Below are 19,425 nucleotides of genomic sequence, written 5' to 3'. Positions count from 1 at the left end.
TAGATGCATCATCGAAACGGGGACTAGGCGGGGAGAAGCTCATTTCATCTTTAGATCTTCTTCCCAAAATAAAGGCACATGTGTGATTCCATTTTTTGGGTTTTCATTGTTTGCTTCTGATTTTTTTGGTTTATTTCCGACTTTTTGCCATTACAGGTTTTTCCTTTTTTTTCTATTTCACAACAAAAATGAAAAAAAAATCGTCAAACCTACTAGCATGGGATCTAATTTTGCAGATTTTGATGCGAGAAACGCAACGATGAAAATAGTTTATGATTTGGATGCACGGTTCAAGAGATAAAACATTTTAGAAAAACGGACGAACGAACATAAAACATAAAACTTCCATGTTATGAGAAGTGTTACAGATAGGCTGCACCACTTGTCATCACAAGAGAAGATGAGACCGAAATTTTCAAAGGGTATCCTCTAACTAATGATTTCAACGACAACCACACACACAACTTGGGTAACCTGGTCCACCAAACTAGTCATTCTCACACCAGTGCTCGAAAGAAGAAGAAGTCCAAACCACAAGACCCATCGCAGTTCTAACGCCACGACAATCTTGTCACCCACGTGACACAAGATGAATTTCATTATTATTATTATTTTAGAAAAGGAGGATGACCCCCGGCCTCTGCATCTGGGAGATGCATACGGCCACTTTATTGATTATTCTCGATAACCATACAAAGTATTACAACAATGTGTCTGAATTCACCATCTTGGCAACATGTGCCGCTACTCCTATCCCATATGATGAGGGGGTGCTAGCTGGGCCACTACCCAAACCACTCACCTAAGCCTAACATCAAAAGCCGGAAGCCGAAACTCATTCGGTAACCCCAGCCGAGCCACATACTGGGTCTGGGGCGCAATCCGGTCAGACGCACTCGTGTGTCGTCGCCGCCATCTTCCACAGGTCCGTCTTCAGATCAAATTGAGGCTTCTACCTTGTCTGGCCAGTCTGCCATCGACGTCCCCATGACGCCAGACAGCTTCCTCCTCCTGCACGAGTCCATCTCCGCGCATCAGATGAATTTCATTATGAATTTTGACTTATAGTCCCTCTATTTTTTATACAAGACTATTTCGGTTTTCATGTTAATTTCCGACTTATAATTTTGGTCAACAAAATATATGTATATGTGATTTAAAATATATCATTGAGAAGTTCTTTGAATTGTGTGCATCCAATGACATGCTTTTTCTGGCATATAACTCACATTTTGTTGATAAAATTAATGGTCAAATGTAGACATAAAAAAAAAAGTCACCTTGTATATAAAAACCGAGGGAGTATCAAATTGTTGAACACCGTTGATTCCTACCTTCCCAGTTAAAGGTCTGCATGCAAATTCAAGCATATGGATGACTGGTTTGGCAGTATCATCAGCAATGACTTCGCACGGAGCAGCATCTAGAATTTGATGCACATAGGTGCTCAAGGCGCCAGGACACACGCGGGGCAGTGTACGCCGTTCATCGCACCTCGTTCTCTGCCCCGCCATAAACTCCCGTCCTTATCAGTGAAGAGCTTGTCGTGCCACTTTCCAAGCGCCAGTACGGCAGTACGCTTGCTTGCTGCTCACTAGCTCTTTCCTCTTGTCTGTGCACAGTCTGGATTTAATGCTCGACGCAGGAAGCCATAGGTCTCCCTTAGAACTGCGATAACTTGGCCTTCCTTGGTGCCCAACGAACAGCCACAATCGGGCCTTTTTCTGAGTTTCTTTGGTCCGGCGAGGTGCTTGCTGCTCTAGCTGGCTAACAGTATGGCAATGATAAAGAGATGCCTTTGCAAATCGGAGGAAGACTTCAAAGGTAACGGTCAAACAATTACTTCAACCAAGATACTGTTAGCCAGCTAGAGCAGCGAGCACCTCGTCAGTTAGAGCAGGCCAAAGGTCCGGCGAGGTGCTTCGTCTCCCTGTCTTTACTGATGCGAGTTCTTAGCATTTGAGTTATTTTCTAGAAAAGATTATAACCAAAGCTGATCCTTTTTTCTATCTCTTTTCCTGAATTGCTGAGCAGGACTGTTAAAGAAAACCAACATCCACCTTTTTTCCTATAAAGAGATCAGAAGAGCAACCAATAACTTCAACCATGGCAACAAGCTAGGCAGAGGTGGTTTCGGAACTGTATACAAGGTATTGCTGTTACCTCTCGGCGCTTGTTCAGTTAAACTGGGAAAAATCGAACAGCTAAATCCCTGCCGTGTTTTCTGTTATGTGGCACATGTAGGGAACCTTCGGAGACGGCACTGCATTTGCTGCCAAAATTCTATCCTGTGAATCTGAGCAAGGGATCAAGGAATTCCTGACAGAGATCGAAAGCATCAGCGAGGCCAAGCATGCGAACCTCGTCAGCTTGCTGGGCTGCTGTGTCCAGAAGCAAAATAGGATCCTGGTCTACGAGTTCGCGGAGAACAACAGCCTCGATCATGCACTGAAAGGTGGTTAGTCCCACCCAACCCAGTTCAGAGTTTCAGACTTCACACCACCTGTATATCGGAACGCAGGCTCTCCACTCGTACATACTCCCTCTGTAAACTAATATAAAAGTGTTTAGCGAGCGGAGCAGCCATCGGACATCTGTATGGGCACGGCCAAGGGGCTGAGCTACCTCCACGAGGAGCACGAGCCCAACATCGTGCACAGGAACATCAAGGCAAGCAACGTCCTCCTCGGCAGAAACCACAGCCCCAAAATCGGGGACTTCGGCTTGGCGAAGCTGTTCCCGGACAACGTCACCCATGTCACCACGCGCGTGGTCGGGACGACGTGCGTAAGCCCTTCTTACACGGCGTCTTTTTTTTCTGAACCAAGCTAGAGAAAGATGATCGATGTCTCTATATGACTTGCTTGCTTAATTACCTGCAGTGGAGACCTGGCGCCTGAATACGTGGTGCACGGGCAGCTGACCAAGAAGGCCGATGTCTACAGCTTCGGCGTCCTCCTCCTCGAGGTCATCAGCGGCCGGAGGGTCTCGGAGACGATTCGATCGGATACATTCCTCGTGAGACAGGTCGTTTAGCTTGATTTTTTTTCCCGATACGTTGAATATGGCATCTGTATGCTGCTGCTCACGTTGATCTTTCTTGCAGTGCAGGCATGGCTGCTCTACGAGCAGGGAAGGCCGCTGGACATCGTGGACGCGAGTGTCAAGGACTACCCGGAGGCAGAGGTGCTCAGATACGTCAAGGTAGACCTGGCGTGCACGCAGGCGGCGCCCGACGGGAGGCCCGCGATGCGGCAGGTGGTGAAGATGCTGTCGCGGCCCGCCGCGTTCCGCGAGCTGGAGATGCACTTGGCCGACCATGATTCCTCCGCTGCCCTCACACGTCCTGGCTTGAGCTTGTCGCCTCTTTCCTCCATGGCAACAAGTAGTACGAATTCCGCCTCGGCCACTTACAGTGAAACCGTACCCAGGTAGATGGATTGGTTTTTGAAACAAGACCATGCTCTAAAAACACTATTTTATTCAGAGCATTAGGAATGTTTTTCCTACACGGAATTTTGCACATACTCCTATGTATAACATTCAACAATGTTTGTTGTCTTTATTAAAAAACAATGCTTGTTGTAAAATTAATCAGAATATCTTTTTTTGTTTACTGATTTTTTTTACTGTTCATGAGCAAAAGAGCTATTCCACCCTCCTCGCCCGTTAAAATTCCAGAAACCAACAACATGCCCTCGGACATGCACCTGATTGGCATGGCCAAGCGGAATTGCGCAGCCCCGAAGATTCGCCAAAATCGAGGATCACAGAACTAGCACCAATATCCAGCTTCTGCGGCTTGATAAATATCATCAGGTCATAAGCAAAGATCAATAGCCTCTAGCTCAATCAGATCTGTCTAAAGACATTGCCCATTAACATTTTCATGGCTTCTGGAGCGAGATCTTTCAAATCAAATAAACAACATACTAAGATGACTAAACAGAGGAATAATTAGCTACATGGCTAACCTACTGATAATTGAACAGCTACTGGCGTCATGCCACAACCTAAAATCTATCTAATACTACAGCTGCTGATAAAAAATAGCTCCACAACTTCAAACCCCATCTACAACCTCGTACAACATTCACCTCAACCTCGGGAGCATGGCAAATAAAGCCAACTGTGCTCATCGATCCGCCGGGTTCCATGGCAAATCCAAACTGAAAGTGTGGCGGCTCGGAATCCCAAAAACAGTGTGGTGTACCAATTGGGGTAGGACCACACTAATACCATATGAGGGCACGAAGGTCTGCATGACTTAACAGCTAATCGCCTTCCAAATTCTCTGCGCTTCGAAAACCATCTTGTCTCCAGTAGCCAGGAAAACCTTGGCAGTCCACCAGATGGAAGAATTCACTTTGCAAGTTGATAGGTCTCCAACTAAAACCCCAGTGTCCGGACACATCCATTTTGTCACTCTGCTCAACCAAAATGGCCTTTGATCCTGGAATATGTACCATGGCAATACACATCCTTTCTCGAAAACACCGCTCAAGGAACATGGCCTTCGATTTCTCCGAAACTCTGCTCAAGGAACATGGCCTTCAATCCTGGAATATCTACCATAAGGAGGCCTTTGCACTGCCCGGGGGAAATCTGGCTTGAAGCGCTTATTATAATTGGGCGCCAAAGACCTGTGGAAATAGTACGTACACATCCAAGCATACGAAAATTAAAAAAAAAAGCATAGACGAGACTTAACAATGAAAGAAAACACGATGGACACTCAAATCAGGAAAGCTGCAAAAACTGCTTATATAACAGTCATCATCATACCAGAATAATGATTGGGCATGTCATGCTAGCTTTATATATCTGAGTAAGCTAAGCAGCAATAATAATTCCTCAACATTCTCTAGGCCTTAGCACACTACTGCCGCTATGATCCAACTGATGAAGATATATCATGAAGAATCATCTGTGTCTTTGAAAGGACTTAACTGAGCATGCACTGAGTATGCATACCGTTACATGCTTATTGTATGCATAGTACTTTAATGGCAATAAAATCTAACAAAAGGTGGATTCCATAGATACAATTCTAATTAGCCGAGTTGAAGTCTCCAAAGTACAAAGGTAAAAATCCAGCAAGTCCACCTAACATCATGAAGCTCATTTAACTACGTACATCAAACGCAAAGGTACTTATAATAACCAAACAGTAGATATATGGCATGCAGAAGTCAACAAACAATCACCTTGGAGAACTAGACCGTTTCTGAGCAAGTTGACCAAGCATGGATCTCAAAGTTCCAAGAGCCTCATCAGCCGCCTGCAAGATGTCAAAGTATGTGTAAACTTAATTCAGATATACAGTTTGTGGTGGTATAACCAGACCGAACCATAAAAGGTTCTTAATTGCTTAAGAAATGCATTTACGCTGAAATACCGCAAAGTGAACCTGGGTCTACTGGATCCCATCTTTTAAAGAAATGATAAGCACATTTTAAAGTTTAAAGAAATTCTGAAGTTTTTACACAAGCACATAGCTATCATAGAGCAGTAAACCTAAAGTTTGCCACCAAAAGCAAATATAAAGAGCAGTAAACCCCACCTCTAAGAAACTTAAGCACAATTTGTTTGGAACATGCAAGTGCGAGACAGAAGTATTACATATCCAAACTTTTTCAGCGTACTAATATTCAATCTGAACTTAAAACCCTAAGCATAGTTACATATCCAAACTTTTTCGGCGTACTAATATTCAATCTGAACTTAAATCCCAGAAAAAAGGGAAACTTAATTTCTTCAGTATGTAAGGTATATAACCTGAAGCTTAGCTTCTTCCCATGTTATTCCAACTCCTTTGCCAAGAGTTTGCCCACCAACTTCTACCTGAAAATCCGAAGGCCAGCAGTTTAAGTATGCTGCACAAGTTAATGTTGTTTGTTCAAGCACAACTATAAATAAAAACAAACCAAGCAAGCTGTAAAGTAAGCATCGATGCCATCACCAAAATGACACCCACTTACATATATCCAAGTATCACCGTACAGGCGTACACAACCATGTTAGTGCAAAATCTATTACTCCCTCTGTCCCAAATTACTTGTCGCAAGAATGGATGTATCTAGACATATTTTTAGGTCTAGATACATCCATTTCTACGACAAATAATTCAGGACGGAAGGAGTGCTAAATTCCAACCATGATTATGACAGGAACATTGTTATGACCGGGGTAACTTATACCCGTAGGAGGCCCACCGGGCAGGTTTAGTTAGGGGCTTAGCCCACAAGTTCTCTTATTTTCGTGGTTATATAAACAAGCTGTAAGACTCTTTTTGAGATTAAGCAATAAGACAATTCTATTGCCCGGCTCCCAGAGGAGCCGGAACCCTAAACCCTAGCCGCCGCCTCTCACCGCAGCCGCCTCCTCCACGCGCACGACGGCTCCCAGCCGCCGCCGGCCGCGTGCTCACCCGCGCCCAGCTCCCTCCTTCCCCTACAATCTCCGGCCTAGAACCGGTAGAACCCTAGCTCCTAACAAACATTTTCATAGAAGATCAGTTCTATAATGGCAATCAACAAAAGAGAAAAGGCTGCCTGACAAGCCTATCAGAGAGGAGCAATTCTATATAAGATCAACCCTAAAAATGGTAATCAGCGAGAACAAGAAACTGCTTGAGATCCTACCGGTTCACAACAAAAGAATTATATACCGCGATTAAGATCCTACTGGTTCACAACAAAAGAATTATATGCCGGGAGACCCACGCCAATAGTGCTACATGATACATCAGGATGTACCAGATACTAAAAAAGGACAGGACACCACATTTTCACCATGAAATATGACTTCATGGCAATATGTTTACTTTATAAATGAATGTGTATGCTGTCAACACTGCAGATATCAGGACAAACAACTCGAAGAAATGAAGCTGCTAACTGACCTGAGCGTAAGTCTCCTTGCCACCTGAACCATCTAGAGGACTTGGCCGAGCTTGAAAAACTAAGTTATATCCCTCAACTGTGCACTGCAGTATGCTTTCACACATCTTCATTACCAGTTTAATGAGCAGAGAGTCAAACAACCAATAAGCGGGTACTTACAAGTTGCTTCAGAGCAGCAATAGAGCCTCCTGTTATTCTGGAATTGTTCTCCCCTGTTTTCGTGAATCGGGATTCCTCTGAAGTGCTTGCGACTGACAATATATCGTTCCTGGTATTTTCAGAGTATCCAAAAAAGTTTGGATTGCTACCGAAACCATCTTCGTTCACATCAGTCATCTTATTTGGATCAGACAACAGGTATTTATCTGCAAGTGAATTTGACACAGCAAATCAATAAAGAATTGTTGTCAACGTACGAATGCGCTAGAAGTTAATGCAAATATGCAACAACACAAACTTACTGGCCAAATTTCTTAAAGATATTTCTGCAGCTTGACGCTGTGCTTCTTTCCTTGAGCTACCAATGCCTTCACCCACTTTTTCTCCCACTATCCAAATCTGAATAAATAAAGCAAGCTCAAGCACAGTAAAGGAGACAATAAGTAAAATTCTTCAGCAGAAGTTTTCCTTCAGACAGCCAATGAGAACTGCACACAGCAATAAACTTTGGTGCTTGGTGACGGTTGTTAGTTTCTCTCCAGAAATTATGTTATATTACAGGTGTATGCAATACTATGAGCTTTACAAAATTCAGATAGATTCAAGAGGGAAATTTGCTTTGTGTACATAGTTCAAATGTGAAAAATATATGAAGAAGGTTCCAAACTTACCTCAATAGAGAACTGTAGTTCTGCGGTATCACATAATGTTGACCTGTACTCCACCTAAATAAAGAAGATAAAAATCAGAATTGACTACTAGAATAGGTATTCAGAACCATTAATATGGATAACTCAAAATTACCTTAGATCCAGACTTCAGTGCGATCTCCTCTAGTATGCCAACAGAACCTACATTTCGTGCATAGCTTTGTCCAGACTCAATCAAGTTGTTTCTCTGACCTGATGAAACATGGCAAGTTCAGTTAAGAACAGACCATCCAAAAGAGTAATCCAATTTATTTCTAACATAACATCAGTAAAGCACACAAAAAACTCAATGCCAAACATGACAAGTGGAGCAGTAAGTGTTAAACACAATGTTGCCGCGCAAGCATTGAAGTCTATTTTGCTTCTCCAAATGTGGGTAAAATGAAAGCAAGTAAAGCCATATGCAAAATTATAATGCGAACTCAGGGCCTTTTTGAAATCATATGCAGATTTTGAACACGAATTAGGGGCCTTGTTTGACATTTAAAATGAATAAGTACGTGGTACTAGTAGACCCGCACCCCAACCCAGCATCTGTTCTCACTTCTCAGACCAAAGGCAATGATAAGCCTGATAAGCCTAACAAAAGATAATGTTCCATACTCAAAATAATTCCAAATGGTATATAATTCGTAAAACAACAAAAAAAATGTAGAAAGAGATTCTTAAGGCCGTGATTTAGTTTTTCAGGCCATGACATGCAGGACTGGCCTGTCAAGGCTATGCTTTTTTCATGCCCTGGCCAGCTGGCCTTGAACAATACTACATCCCTGATGCTAAATCCAAAGGTTTGGATTATGTAATTTGTTGCAACGATACATGAGTATGAAAACAGAAAAGTACAACCTACAAATTGCATGCTTGTCATGAACAACGCTCCAAAAACAATAAAATCTCAGGCTTTGTTCAATGAGTGCTGTAATAATTGCCCAATTCTCTTCATCACCCCCCGAAATGAACATCAAATTTCCACAATGAGTGCATGTACATACCAGGAAAGGATCTGTATCTTGGAGGTGCATGGTTCTGAAGCATGCGGTGGTCCTCAGTATGTGTTACCTGAACCAAGCAAATGTATGTCACCACATGGTGTTAGATGTCTTGTTAGCTAACACATACCTCCGATCCATATTACTTATCACTGAAATGGATGTATCTAGATGTATTTCAGTTCTAGATACATCCGTTTGAGCGACAACTAATATGGGTCGGAGGGAGTATTAAACATTCCATTTGAATCACCTACCTGAGAGGGAAACCTCTGGCTCTGATAACTAAATCTATCAGAGGACACTGGATTATTATCGCCACCATGGAAGTAAGATGGCTGTGGTGGTTGTTTTTTATCATAATGCATGGTATCAGATTCTGAAGGGAACCCTGCTGAACCCATGTTCAAATTATTTGAGTTCATGCCAATGCCATCCTCGATAGGGAACCAATTCCCATGAGATTGCACCGGAGGAACTGAAACTTGCGCAGGAGGTACTGCTGGAAGAGGTGGTGTAGGATCTCTTGTGTCTTGGCCATGTTGTAATATGAGAAGCCTTCTCCTTGTGTCAGGATCTAACTCAGACTCTGGAACCTCGCCCTCTTCTCTACCTGGAGAAGCTTGCAGTGGATCTAAGACAACTGGTTGAACGACTGGTTGGCTGAATGCAGGTGGCGGAACTTGATTGTTACTCAAAGGCATCATGCCAAGAGGTGGTGCAAATGGCGCTACTGAAGATGGAGCAAAACTTTGACTAGGGGCTACTGGCATCACCATGTTAGCCATTGTTGGATTCAAAACACTGCCACTGCCAGATGCTTCCTGAAAATAGGAGAAATGAATACGCAAGAAAAAACAAGGCAAACATGAAAACAAATCCACCCACAAAGTAGCATGTGAAGATATATGCAGAATGCAGTTAGTTGTAGTTTCCGTTTTCTGTACAAAATGGCTTCATTAAACATCAAACTACTCACGAGAGAAGCAGTTCAAGCTAAAACTATAGTATTCTACTATTATAATGTAATGCATACAGAGACACGGTTGGCTGTGAGAGAGGGAAGAAACCCTAGTTTGGGAGACAACAGGTACAGCAGCAGCTGGAAGCTGACTAAGAATGAAAAATAGGATGGGACTGTCACACAGGCTCCGGTGCGTGATAATTTTGACACATCATGATGGAAACTTGATTGACACAACTTAATTTGCTGGGTGATTCCATGATGGAAACATCACAAATCCACACCAGCATAACCCCCCAAAAAGCACCTTAGGTGTTATTTACCCTGATTTTATAGGTTCAGGGAGTTGAAGTAGACGGTTTTGTGGTCCAGGTGGGTTAACTAGATGCACCCCATGGCTATGGATGTAAGAAAGCAAACCTTCATTCTCCTCTCAACCTCGGCATCAGCCATGCCATCAAAAGCCAGTGAATCTCTGTTCCCATTCACTACTGCAACATTCTCATCCTAAACACGATAAATAGAACTGTTAATGCTGAGAAAATAGCATGTAAGCATCAGCTTTTATCAGACCCACCTCTGAAATCAAATAATTGCCCACATCTGGGGCTGATGAGATATCCTGTATTTCATCCTCATAAAGAACACTCGTAATCCTTGGCAAGAGGCCTTCATCAAAGTCCCTGTAAATTGAACCGTGAGGTGGTATGTTAAGAAGCCAGAAGACCTCAGATGTTATATATTAAGCACACACAAAAAACAAACATGGCAGCCTAGAGTGGCCTTAGTTTGATAGTTGAGAATGCCATAAAAACTGAATCATGTTAACAAATATGGCAATCTTACTTGAAGAAGCCGCCCCTAACATTGCACGCGACATTTCTGGCAACACATAGAACTGGGATGGAACAGTTTGCCTATAGGAAAGACATCCATTAGTAAGCAAAAGGTAATGTAATTATGTATCATTAAACATCTAATACGACCATTACCTCGGCTTGAGGTGCATAGTATGGGGTGAAAGCAGGAACCACATGAACTCTAGATTGGTCTTTCTCATCCCAAACTTTCAGACGATCATCAATTACTAATGCCATTCCAGGATGGCAAGATCCATCATGGAAAACATTTAGCAAGGACTTTTTTAAGCCTAGAAACAATAAATAAGATGTTAACTTTAAAGGATGGAAAGAAAATCACATAACAAATAATGTGTGCAAAGGAGAATGAAAGCTTAAAAGCTGCACTTGACAGCCTCTGATTACAGGAACATCTGATACATCATACGGTGTATTAAGCTCTTTAAGTACTCGGTCCAGAAATGAAACAATTCACTTACCAGATTTTACACACACCATTCTGTCACTAAGTTGAACAGAGTTAATCAATCTTGAGTCTGGATCAAGCAATCTCCACATTTCTAAAGCATAGTCTCTCTCCGCCATTGTACACACATAGACCTCAAAACGCTTGCGACCTCTTGCAATCAAGTAGCTTCGGAGATCCTCCCATGCTGGCCTTAACCGAACAAGAACACTTGTATCCCTTATCTACAAAAATAAAACCGAATTCCGCCTGTCAGTTCTGGACTTTTTCTTGCAACCATATAAGGGCACGTAGATCATAGTGTAGAAACTGATTGCTTTGCCAATATATAACACATGCAAATTCATGCTAGAAACTTCCACACTATGAAGAGAGAACACAGAAGCAGGTCCACGACATTCCAGGCAGTACAAATGTAAGAGACCCTTAAGAGGCCTGGTGTGCAACAGAAAGTCAAATGAACACCATACCATGAAGTAGAATTATAATGCATCTATAAAGGCCATACCGTAAACTAGAATTATGATGCATCTACAAGCTGATCAAGAACCGCTCTTAACAAAGATGCAAAGCAACTTTAAGCAATGGATCACATACCAAAGGATTTATTCTGGTCAAGATAATGTTTTTCTCTTGTAATCTTATAACTGGGCGTGTCAATGATTGATGGTTATCAGACAATGGTGGAACAATCTCAGGTTGCACTTTATACATTTTTCCATCATCATAGACCTGATCACCTTCTATATACTGCTTTAGGATAGATCTATCATCTTGGTACCTCTTGATCTCTGCTAACATACCATTCATGCGTTGTGGATCAGTCTCATTACTCAGCTTTCTTTGAAGTGAATCAATTCTGTCCTCAAAAGAGCGTGTGGTATTGGCAACAATCAATGTCTCATCAAGGTCAAACACAATACCGAGGCAGCGGAGATTTAACATGGTCAAGCAAGAATTATACAGACCAAATGGCACTTTATAGCCCCAGAAACATGCATGGTTTGTCAAGTTTCTCCCTGATGTCATTGCCACTAAATGCAATTCTTCCTCTCCTAACGGAACAACTGCAGTCTGCAAGCACAAACAAATAAAAGGAGCAATATCAATAATAGAAGTATATACATATAAATGTTTTTTTCTGGGTAAGAACAGAAAATAAAGGTAAATGGAATGTGAAAAATGAAGATGGATGTTTTTCAACAGAACTAACTAAGTATTTAAGTTCCTAGGCAAACAGGAGTGCAAGAATTTGATTCCGAATTATGAAATCAGAGTATGACATAAATTACACTTGTCTCTTAAGGCAGTAAGTTGAGGATGGAAATATTCATATCCAAGCAACATCACCTCTCAACTTTAAAGCTAACAGAAGTGGATTACTAAATACAAAATTAAATGCATTGCCAAACTGAAACATCAAATCTTCTCGTCTAGTTTTTTGCAGTGAGAATCCAGCAGAACCTTGTTAGACTGGATGTCTATGTAAGTTCTCAAATCCTTGAAATTCTTTCCAAAAACAACGAATCGAAGTTCAAATTCAATTAGAGTGATCAACCGATGTGACGTCCAAGTAATTTAAGTCCATGAGTATCAGACAAATTAACAGTGTTTCACAAGCCATCAGGCTTTATGTTCCAACTCATCAGTAATCAAACTGGCAAGTAGAGATTCTATTTATGTAAGATAGGAACGAATTAAAAGCAAGTCCAAATCCACAAAACACCATCTAAAGTGATTCCTTCGAGTCAGCATCAGCAATGGAAAAAATATCAGGGCATTTTGTCTGCTGACTTATTCACGAGTCCACATACATACATACATATCCATGCAGTAAATGTCAAGGTTTTGTCCTGGTGAACTTGTCCATGTAAGATTAAAAAAGATTTTCCAAAATGTCCATGTAATAATATTAAAAGCTTTTTTAAAAGTGTGATGTAAAATTAGAGAGTTTCCTTGAAACTTTCCGTGTAAAATCAGAGAGTTTTCGTTGAAACTTCCCATGTAAGATTACAGAGATTCCTCAATCTGTTCTCGTTGATCTTTGTGTTAGACTGTGGATCTTTTTTTATGTCGGGGATGATTTAGATACCTTATTGTCCCTGAGGCAAGCAGCGTGCATGGCGACGAGTGGCGGTGGTGGCTCGTCGGCGGCCTTGGGCGGCCTGGACTCCATGACGAGGCAGCGAGCTCCAACCGCCACGGTGTGCATGACGGCGAGCGGCAGGCAGCGCTCGCTGGGCGGGGAAAGGCGGTCCACGCGGATCTCTCGCGCCCACGCCGCCGCGCCCAGGTTCGTGTCGCCCTTGGGCCACACCTCCACCTCCCCGATGGAGGTGTTCCCGTAATAAACCATGGACTTGATCATTCTCTCCAACGAAACCAACAAAACAAGCAAACAGATCTCGACTCCTCTAGGTCAAAAAGTTTCGTTCGACGCGTCCAAAATCAAAGGGCCTGGTTCTCACACAGGTAGATCTGCAGATTGTCTGCAGATCTGTTCTCATGAAGCGTCCGAAACGAAAAAGTAAAATCGAGACGGGTAGAGGGGGAGGATAGATGCGTGCGTGCTCGTGTGGTCTTAGTAAAACGATGGTGCTTCAGATCGTGCCCGAACTATTCACCGTTTCTAGCCCAGATTTGGGGGTGGATTGGTCAGATCTGGGGGAGTTCGTGCGCTGCCGCGTCAATGGCGGCCACGTGAGAAGGGGGAAGGGAGGGGGGCGGGGAGAAGCTTGAAACCCTAGGCGTCTGATCGGGACGAGGGAGAGAAGAGGGATTTATTTGGTAGGTTGCGGCAAGGCCTGGTGGTGGTGGGCAGAGGAGGAGAGGACGAGAGGGTGCGCGCGCGGATATGTTGGCACTATCGCCACGTAATTAGCAGGGATTTTCTTTTCCTTCTTGATTTCTGGACGGGAGCACGAGGCTGTCACGTCTCGTGCGTCGGACAGTGGCTGCTGAGCTTTTATTATGGTGGGTGAGTGAGTGAGTGGGTGGGTGGTTGGCAACATTTTCTCTTCCAGGGCCGTGCACGGCTCCTTTTGCATATATAGGACTTAAAAAATAGATGTAGCAGTCGTATTCCGAACGGACTAATTTCTTTGGCGATGCTTAAACAAAAATAACAGAACTTTCGATCTAGTATTCATCTTCAATCATGGTACTATAACGCAAACCAGAAATAACAAAAACTAGGGACATTTCCTAATTTTCGCCAGCCTCGCCTTTACCCCTAAATAAAAACAATGTTTAAATTTACTCCTCTTCCATATGGTGCCCTTATGAAAATACCCCTTTGTGTCGTTTTCGTCTGGTAAAAGGCCAAAGGCCGTCCACGGGACGTTTTCTACACATTTTTGTCCCTATTAGGATATGTCATTTACACACACGTGAGACCTACCACCTGAAATAAGAAAGAAAAACTCTCACACACCTCCCCTCACAGCCCAAACCAAAAAAACTCTCTCTCACAGCCCCTTTTCTCTCTCCCTGGCATGTGAGCTATGGGACCCACGGCATGGTCAAAATCGGTCCATGCATGCCCGCCGTGAGGCTTGCATGGCTCGGTCGATGGCCATCGCCGGCGAGGGGCTCCACGCCTGAGGGTAAGGACCGTGGAGGCGGGCTCGGGGTGATCTAGCGGAGGGTGTGGACGTGGTCTGGGAGGTTGGAGGGACTCGGAGACGACCTCCTCATCGTCAATGGCATCCACCGTTGCGGTTGTTCGTGGTGTGGTGACTCAGGGACGGACAGATCGTCGGGGAGGATGTGGGCGACTCCGGTTGCGCCATAGGGAGGTGAGTAGGTCAAGGAAAAAATGTGGGTGGCATATCCGAGGAGATCGGGCGGTGGCACCGCCATGCCAGAGGTGGGGAACAGGACCATGGTGGCACTGTATTTGGTAGCCCAGTCCGATTAAATTTGCAGAAATTACCGGGACGGTGAGGTGGAGCGTTGTGACATGATTTCACGATTGGGTGAGGCTTCTTGCCGCGAGAACGATGGCCGATGACCATGCGAAAGCACTCTGGACGAAATCCAAGCCATTCGAGAGGATTTGGCAAGCCCCACGCACTCACACCACCTACGACCAGTGTGGCCAGGCTCCCTAGTCGCTAGCGCACCACGCCCCTGATCCACCCCACATTGTCCGAGCCTGCTCGTCGGCATGCTCGTGCGTGCTCTAGAGGGAGAGAGAGGACGGAAGGAAGAAGAGAGTTTTATTCACAGGGGGGTCCACCTATAAAGAGAGTGAGAGAAGGTGTGTGATACATCTCCATCGTATCTACAATTTTTATTGTTCCATGCCAATATTCTACAACTTTCATATACTTTTGGCAACATTTTTTTTGTGACTAACATATTGATACAGTGCCCAGTGTCGGTTCATGTTTGTTGCATGTTTTTTGTTTTGTAGAAATCCATATCAAACGAATTTCAAACGCGATAAAAATTTATGGAAATTTATTTTGGAATATATGTGATTTTGGGGAAAAATCAATGTGAAACGATGTCCGAGGGGGGCACAAGCTCAGAGGGCGCGGGCCCCTGCCCTAGGCATGCCTAGAGGGCTTGTGGCGCCCCTTTAAGACGGTTGGTGCCCTTCTTTCACTACAAGAACGATAATTTCTAGATAAAAATCCCCTCAAAATTTCAGCCCAATTGGAGTTACGGATCTCCGGGAATTTAAGAAACGGTGAAGGGCCAGAAAACAGGAACACGAAAAGAAGAGAAACACACACACACACACACACAAGAGATGGATAGATAGATAGATAGATAGAGAGAGAGAGAGAGAGAGAGAGAGAGTCTCATAGGGCTCCTGCCCTCCGGGAGCCATGGTGGTCATGGACCAAAGAGGAAACTCTTCTCCCATCTAGGGGGGAGGTCAAGCAAGAAGAAGAAGGAGGGGGCTCTCCCCCTTTCTTCCGATGGCGTCGGAGCGCCGTCGGCGGAACCATTGTGACGACGATATATATACACCAACAACTTCGCAGTCGTCATCACCAACTCTCCCCCCCCCCTCTATGCAGCGGTGTAACACCTTCTCTACCCGTTGTAATCTCTACTTAAACATGGTGCATCATGCTATATATTATTACCCAGTCATGTATGGCCATCCTATGATGTCTGGGTAGATTCGTTTTGTCCTATGGGTTGATTGATGATCGTGATTGCTTTGAGTTGTGTCTTTTATTTTGGTGTTGTCCTATGGTGCCCTCCGTGCCGCGCAAACGTGTGGGATTACCGATGTAGTGTTGTGATACATTCATAAGTCGCTTATAGTGGTTTGCGTGAGTGACGAAAATACAAATCCGAGTAAGGGGGTGATACGTCTCCAAGGTATCTATAATTTTTGATTGTTCCATGCTATTATATTATCTATCTTGGATGTTTTATATGCATTTATATGCTATTTTATATGATTTTTTGGGATTAACCTATTAACCTAGAGCCCAGTGCCAGTTTCTTTTTTTCCTTGTTTTTGAGTTTCGCAGGAAAGGAATATCAAACGGAGTCCAATTGACCTGAAACTTTACGACGATTGTTTTTGGGCCAAAAGAAGCCCACGGAGTACCGGAGATGCACCAGACGAGTCCCGAGCCACCACAAGGGTGGAGGGCACCCCGACCCCCTAGGGCGCGCCCTCTGACCTTGTGGGTCCCTCGTGGACTCCCCTGACTTGTTCTCGGCGCCAACACCTCTTATATATCCCCAAACCTCCAGAACAGAACCTAGATTGGGAGTTTCGCCACCGCAAGCCTCTATAGCCACCAAAAACCAATCGGGGCCCTGTTCCGGCACCCTGCCGGAGGGGGAAATAATCACCGGTGGCCATCTTCATCATCCCGGCGCTCTCCATGATGAGGAGGGAGTAGTTCACCCTCAGGGCTGTGGGTATGTACCAGTAGCTATGTGTTTGATCTCTCTCTCCCGTGTTCTTGATTTGGCACGATCTTGATGTACCGCGTGTCGTGGTTCTAAGTCTGACAGTGATGTAGGGGGTAAGTATGGAGAGGCAAGATCTTAGCTATAGAGGAGTTGTAGGAACGCAAGATTTACGAGTTCAGGCCCTTCTCGGAGGAAGTAATAGCACTACGTCTCGGAGCCCGGAGGCGGTCGACTGGATTATGAGTGTATGAATTACAGGTGTGCGAACCCTTGTCCCTGAGGAGGGGGGTGGCTTATATAGAGTTCGCCAGACCCCTCCCGCCCTCAGTTACAAGGGGCTTAAATACATTAATGTCGGACGTTACTGATAACGCCCCTAATAAAGTGCTATGATGACCATAAAAACTACTTAATAACCGACCGTTAGCATGCAGAATGTCCTTAAGTCTCCTGATCGACGAGTGGTTGCTTCTTAGTCGAGTGATTGCTTCTTGGTCGAGTATCTTCGAGTCCGTCGAGTGGAACACCTCCAAGTCGATTGAAAGGTGATTTCTTCTTGGGATGTCCTTGGGTAGGTCAGTTTGGACAGGTCCATGACCCTACCCTAGGTACATAGCTTCATCATTAGCCCCCGAATGGATCGAGGTTTGAGTGGGAAAGGGTTTGAGCATCTCTCCGACTCATTTTTCGTGTCGTGAGCATATCTTGTTTTGGATTAATGAACCAGAATCATGGCGACAACTTTCTTTCCAGTCGCCTTGATCCATTCTTGATTTTTGTCGAGTGAGTTCTTATACTTGAAAAGTTCTGAGTGACGATGTAGAGGAGATCTTTGGTCTGACGAGTGGTTCTGCTGCCCGTGGATTTCGCGGGATCCAAATTTCGGGAAGCGCGCGGGATGGGAGAGGCCGCGGTAATCGGATGGGATAGCGCGGAGCCGCCTCGATCCCCGCGCCACCTTTTTCGCCACGTATCGCGTGCGCGATCGCCACGGGATTTGACAGGGCCGCACGGGCCTACCAGTCAGCCACTCGGAAGCAGCCTCATATAAGGCGTTGGACCGGGGTTCTGTTCCGCACGCCACCATTCTCTCTCCTTTTTCTCCCGATTTCTCCGCCACCCTTGCTTCCGCCTCGTCGCCGGATCTCCGCTCGAGCTCGAACTGCCACCATGGGGAAGGACAAGATGCCGACGCTGGAACGCGCGAAGAAGGCAACCGCGAAGGCGAAGGGTAAGCGGACCAACCGGCGCGGATCCTCGTCGAGGTCCGGCCTGTCGGCGGGCTGGATCCAGGGCGACTGGATCCGCTCGGCAATCACGCAGGACGACCTCGATGACCTGGTGGAAGGGGGACTTATCCCCCACAAGTCGGCTCGGCTCCCGGGGGACGAAACTGAGCCGCTGCCCAGAGAGGGTGAGTGCGTCCTCTTAGCAACTCACATAGATCGTGGGTTCTCGCTGCCTCCCCACCCTTTCTTCCGGGGTTTTTTGAACTTCTTTGGGGCTCAACTCCACCATTTCACCCCGAATACCATAGTCTACCTAGCCGCTTTCGTGTCTATGTGCAAAAACTTCTTGGGTTGTCGACCGCACTGGGGGCTCTTCAAACATATCTTCACTTGCCGTTCCCAGTCGGTCAAAAAGACCAAGTCGAGTGACGAGAGGACTCGGGTGATCCAGATGTGTGGTGGTCTGGGGATCCAGATGAGGAGCAAGAGTACTTTCCCAGCGATGATCCTTCCTGACTCGGTCCGGGGCTGGCAGTCGACTTGGTTTTACTGCAAGGATCAGCCAACCCTTGGCCAGTCAACTGGGCTTCCTCCTTTCTCCTTGGCTCGAGTGGAGAAGCCTGCTCCCCTGAAGATAGCTCCAGAAGAGAAGGCGTGGGTCAAGGAGCTGGTCGAACGGGTCGTCCAGCTCGTCCGCGACGGAGTGACCGGGATGGATCTGCTGGAGGTCTTTCTCGGTCGACACATCCAACCCCTTCAGGCGTGCGATCATCCGATGTGGATGCATTCTAGGCTCGAAGATACCGCTCGGATCCACCCAGAGGAGGTCAGCAAGGATACCTTGGAGAACTGGTTGAGAGGAATCACTGGTAACAAAGACAACCCTCGGGGATCCAGGAGGGTGATTCCATTCGACAACTCGCGCCAGCCGGAGCAGGTATGTTTCTGTAAGTAACTTTCTGATTCTCCATGTGATGTCCCGTTTGCGGTCGACTGAATGTCTTTTGATTGTTATCTTTTCAGGCCCTCATTGAAATGTACTCGATGCCCAATGGAGAGCAAGGGCAAGACCTGGAAGGCGAGGCGAGCGGCGGCGACAGTGGCGAGTGGACTTCTGATGGTGAAGAGGATGGAGAAAGCGAAGACTCAAGTGACGGAGAAGAAGTCGAGTCGCCTCCTCACAAGGAGAGGCGATCCAAACTTGCCCAAGAACAATCGAGCGTCCGTGAAAAGGCGACTGCTCAAGCTAGT

The 19,425-nt window shown here is 45.2% G+C and overlaps 2 protein-coding genes across 4 annotated transcripts; one reads left to right on the top strand and one right to left on the bottom strand.

Moving 5' to 3' along the window:
* The first annotated feature begins 1,567 nt into the window (after window positions 1-1,567).
* Window positions 1,568-3,616, top strand: LOC119319319 (cold-responsive protein kinase 1-like). Of its 3 annotated transcripts, XM_037593809.1 has the most exons (6): window positions 1,568-1,824; window positions 2,035-2,150; window positions 2,245-2,455; window positions 2,572-2,783; window positions 2,883-3,027; window positions 3,112-3,616. In XM_037593809.1, exons 4-6 carry the CDS (start codon window positions 2,599-2,601, stop codon window positions 3,433-3,435), a joined length of 654 nt encoding a protein of 217 aa, XP_037449706.1. In that variant the 5' UTR covers window positions 1,568-1,824; window positions 2,035-2,150; window positions 2,245-2,455; window positions 2,572-2,598; the 3' UTR covers window positions 3,436-3,616. The 3 variants fall into 3 exon arrangements, with proteins under 3 accessions (XP_037449706.1, XP_037449705.1, XP_037449707.1); XM_037593808.1 differs by having other exon boundaries at window positions 2,245-2,783; XM_037593810.1 differs by having other exon boundaries at window positions 1,568-1,917; window positions 2,245-2,783.
* Window positions 3,617-3,802: 186 nt separating this feature from the next.
* LOC119317244 (RNA polymerase II C-terminal domain phosphatase-like 1) lies at window positions 3,803-13,421 on the bottom strand. Its single transcript, XM_037591675.1, has 18 exons — window positions 13,146-13,421; window positions 11,651-12,127; window positions 11,067-11,277; window positions 10,720-10,877; window positions 10,574-10,644; window positions 10,305-10,410; window positions 10,148-10,234; window positions 9,021-9,587; window positions 8,767-8,833; window positions 7,869-7,966; window positions 7,736-7,789; window positions 7,367-7,463; window positions 7,065-7,270; window positions 6,905-6,988; window positions 5,779-5,844; window positions 5,208-5,281; window positions 4,533-4,643; window positions 3,803-4,495 (listed from the first exon to the last, which is right to left on the bottom strand). The coding sequence occupies exons 1-17, from the start codon at window positions 13,419-13,421 to the stop codon at window positions 4,538-4,540; spliced, it is 2,805 nt and encodes a 934-aa protein (XP_037447572.1). The 3' UTR covers window positions 3,803-4,495; window positions 4,533-4,537.
* Between the last annotated feature and the right edge of the window lie 6,004 nt (window positions 13,422-19,425).

This window comes from Triticum dicoccoides, chromosome 6A, assembly GCF_002162155.2.
Source record: "Triticum dicoccoides isolate Atlit2015 ecotype Zavitan chromosome 6A, WEW_v2.0, whole genome shotgun sequence".
NCBI classification, from domain to species: Eukaryota; Viridiplantae; Streptophyta; class Magnoliopsida; order Poales; family Poaceae; genus Triticum; species Triticum dicoccoides.
This window is presented reverse-complemented; position numbering and strand designations above follow the sequence as displayed.

Excerpts from the sequence above, each read along its gene's own strand:
- LOC119319319 (XM_037593809.1), top strand. The coding sequence starts at position 2,599 with ATGGGCACGGCCAAGGGGCTGAGCTACCTCCACGAGGAGCACGAGCCC. Across the intron at positions 2,784-2,882 it reads ACGCGCGTGGTCGGGACGAC|TGGAGACCTGGCGCCTGAAT; the intron begins GTGCGTAAGCCC and ends AATTACCTGCAG. Across the intron at positions 3,028-3,111 it reads ATACATTCCTCGTGAGACAG|GCATGGCTGCTCTACGAGCA; the intron begins GTCGTTTAGCTT and ends CTTGCAGTGCAG.
- LOC119317244 (XM_037591675.1), bottom strand. The coding sequence starts at position 13,421 with ATGATCAAGTCCATGGTTTATTACGGGAACACCTCCATCGGGGAGGTG. Across the intron at positions 12,128-13,145 it reads CTTGCCTCAGGGACAATAAG|ACTGCAGTTGTTCCGTTAGG; the intron begins GTATCTAAATCA and ends TTGTGCTTGCAG. Across the intron at positions 10,235-10,304 it reads GCAATTATTTGATTTCAGAG|GATGAGAATGTTGCAGTAGT; the intron begins GTGGGTCTGATA and ends TATCGTGTTTAG.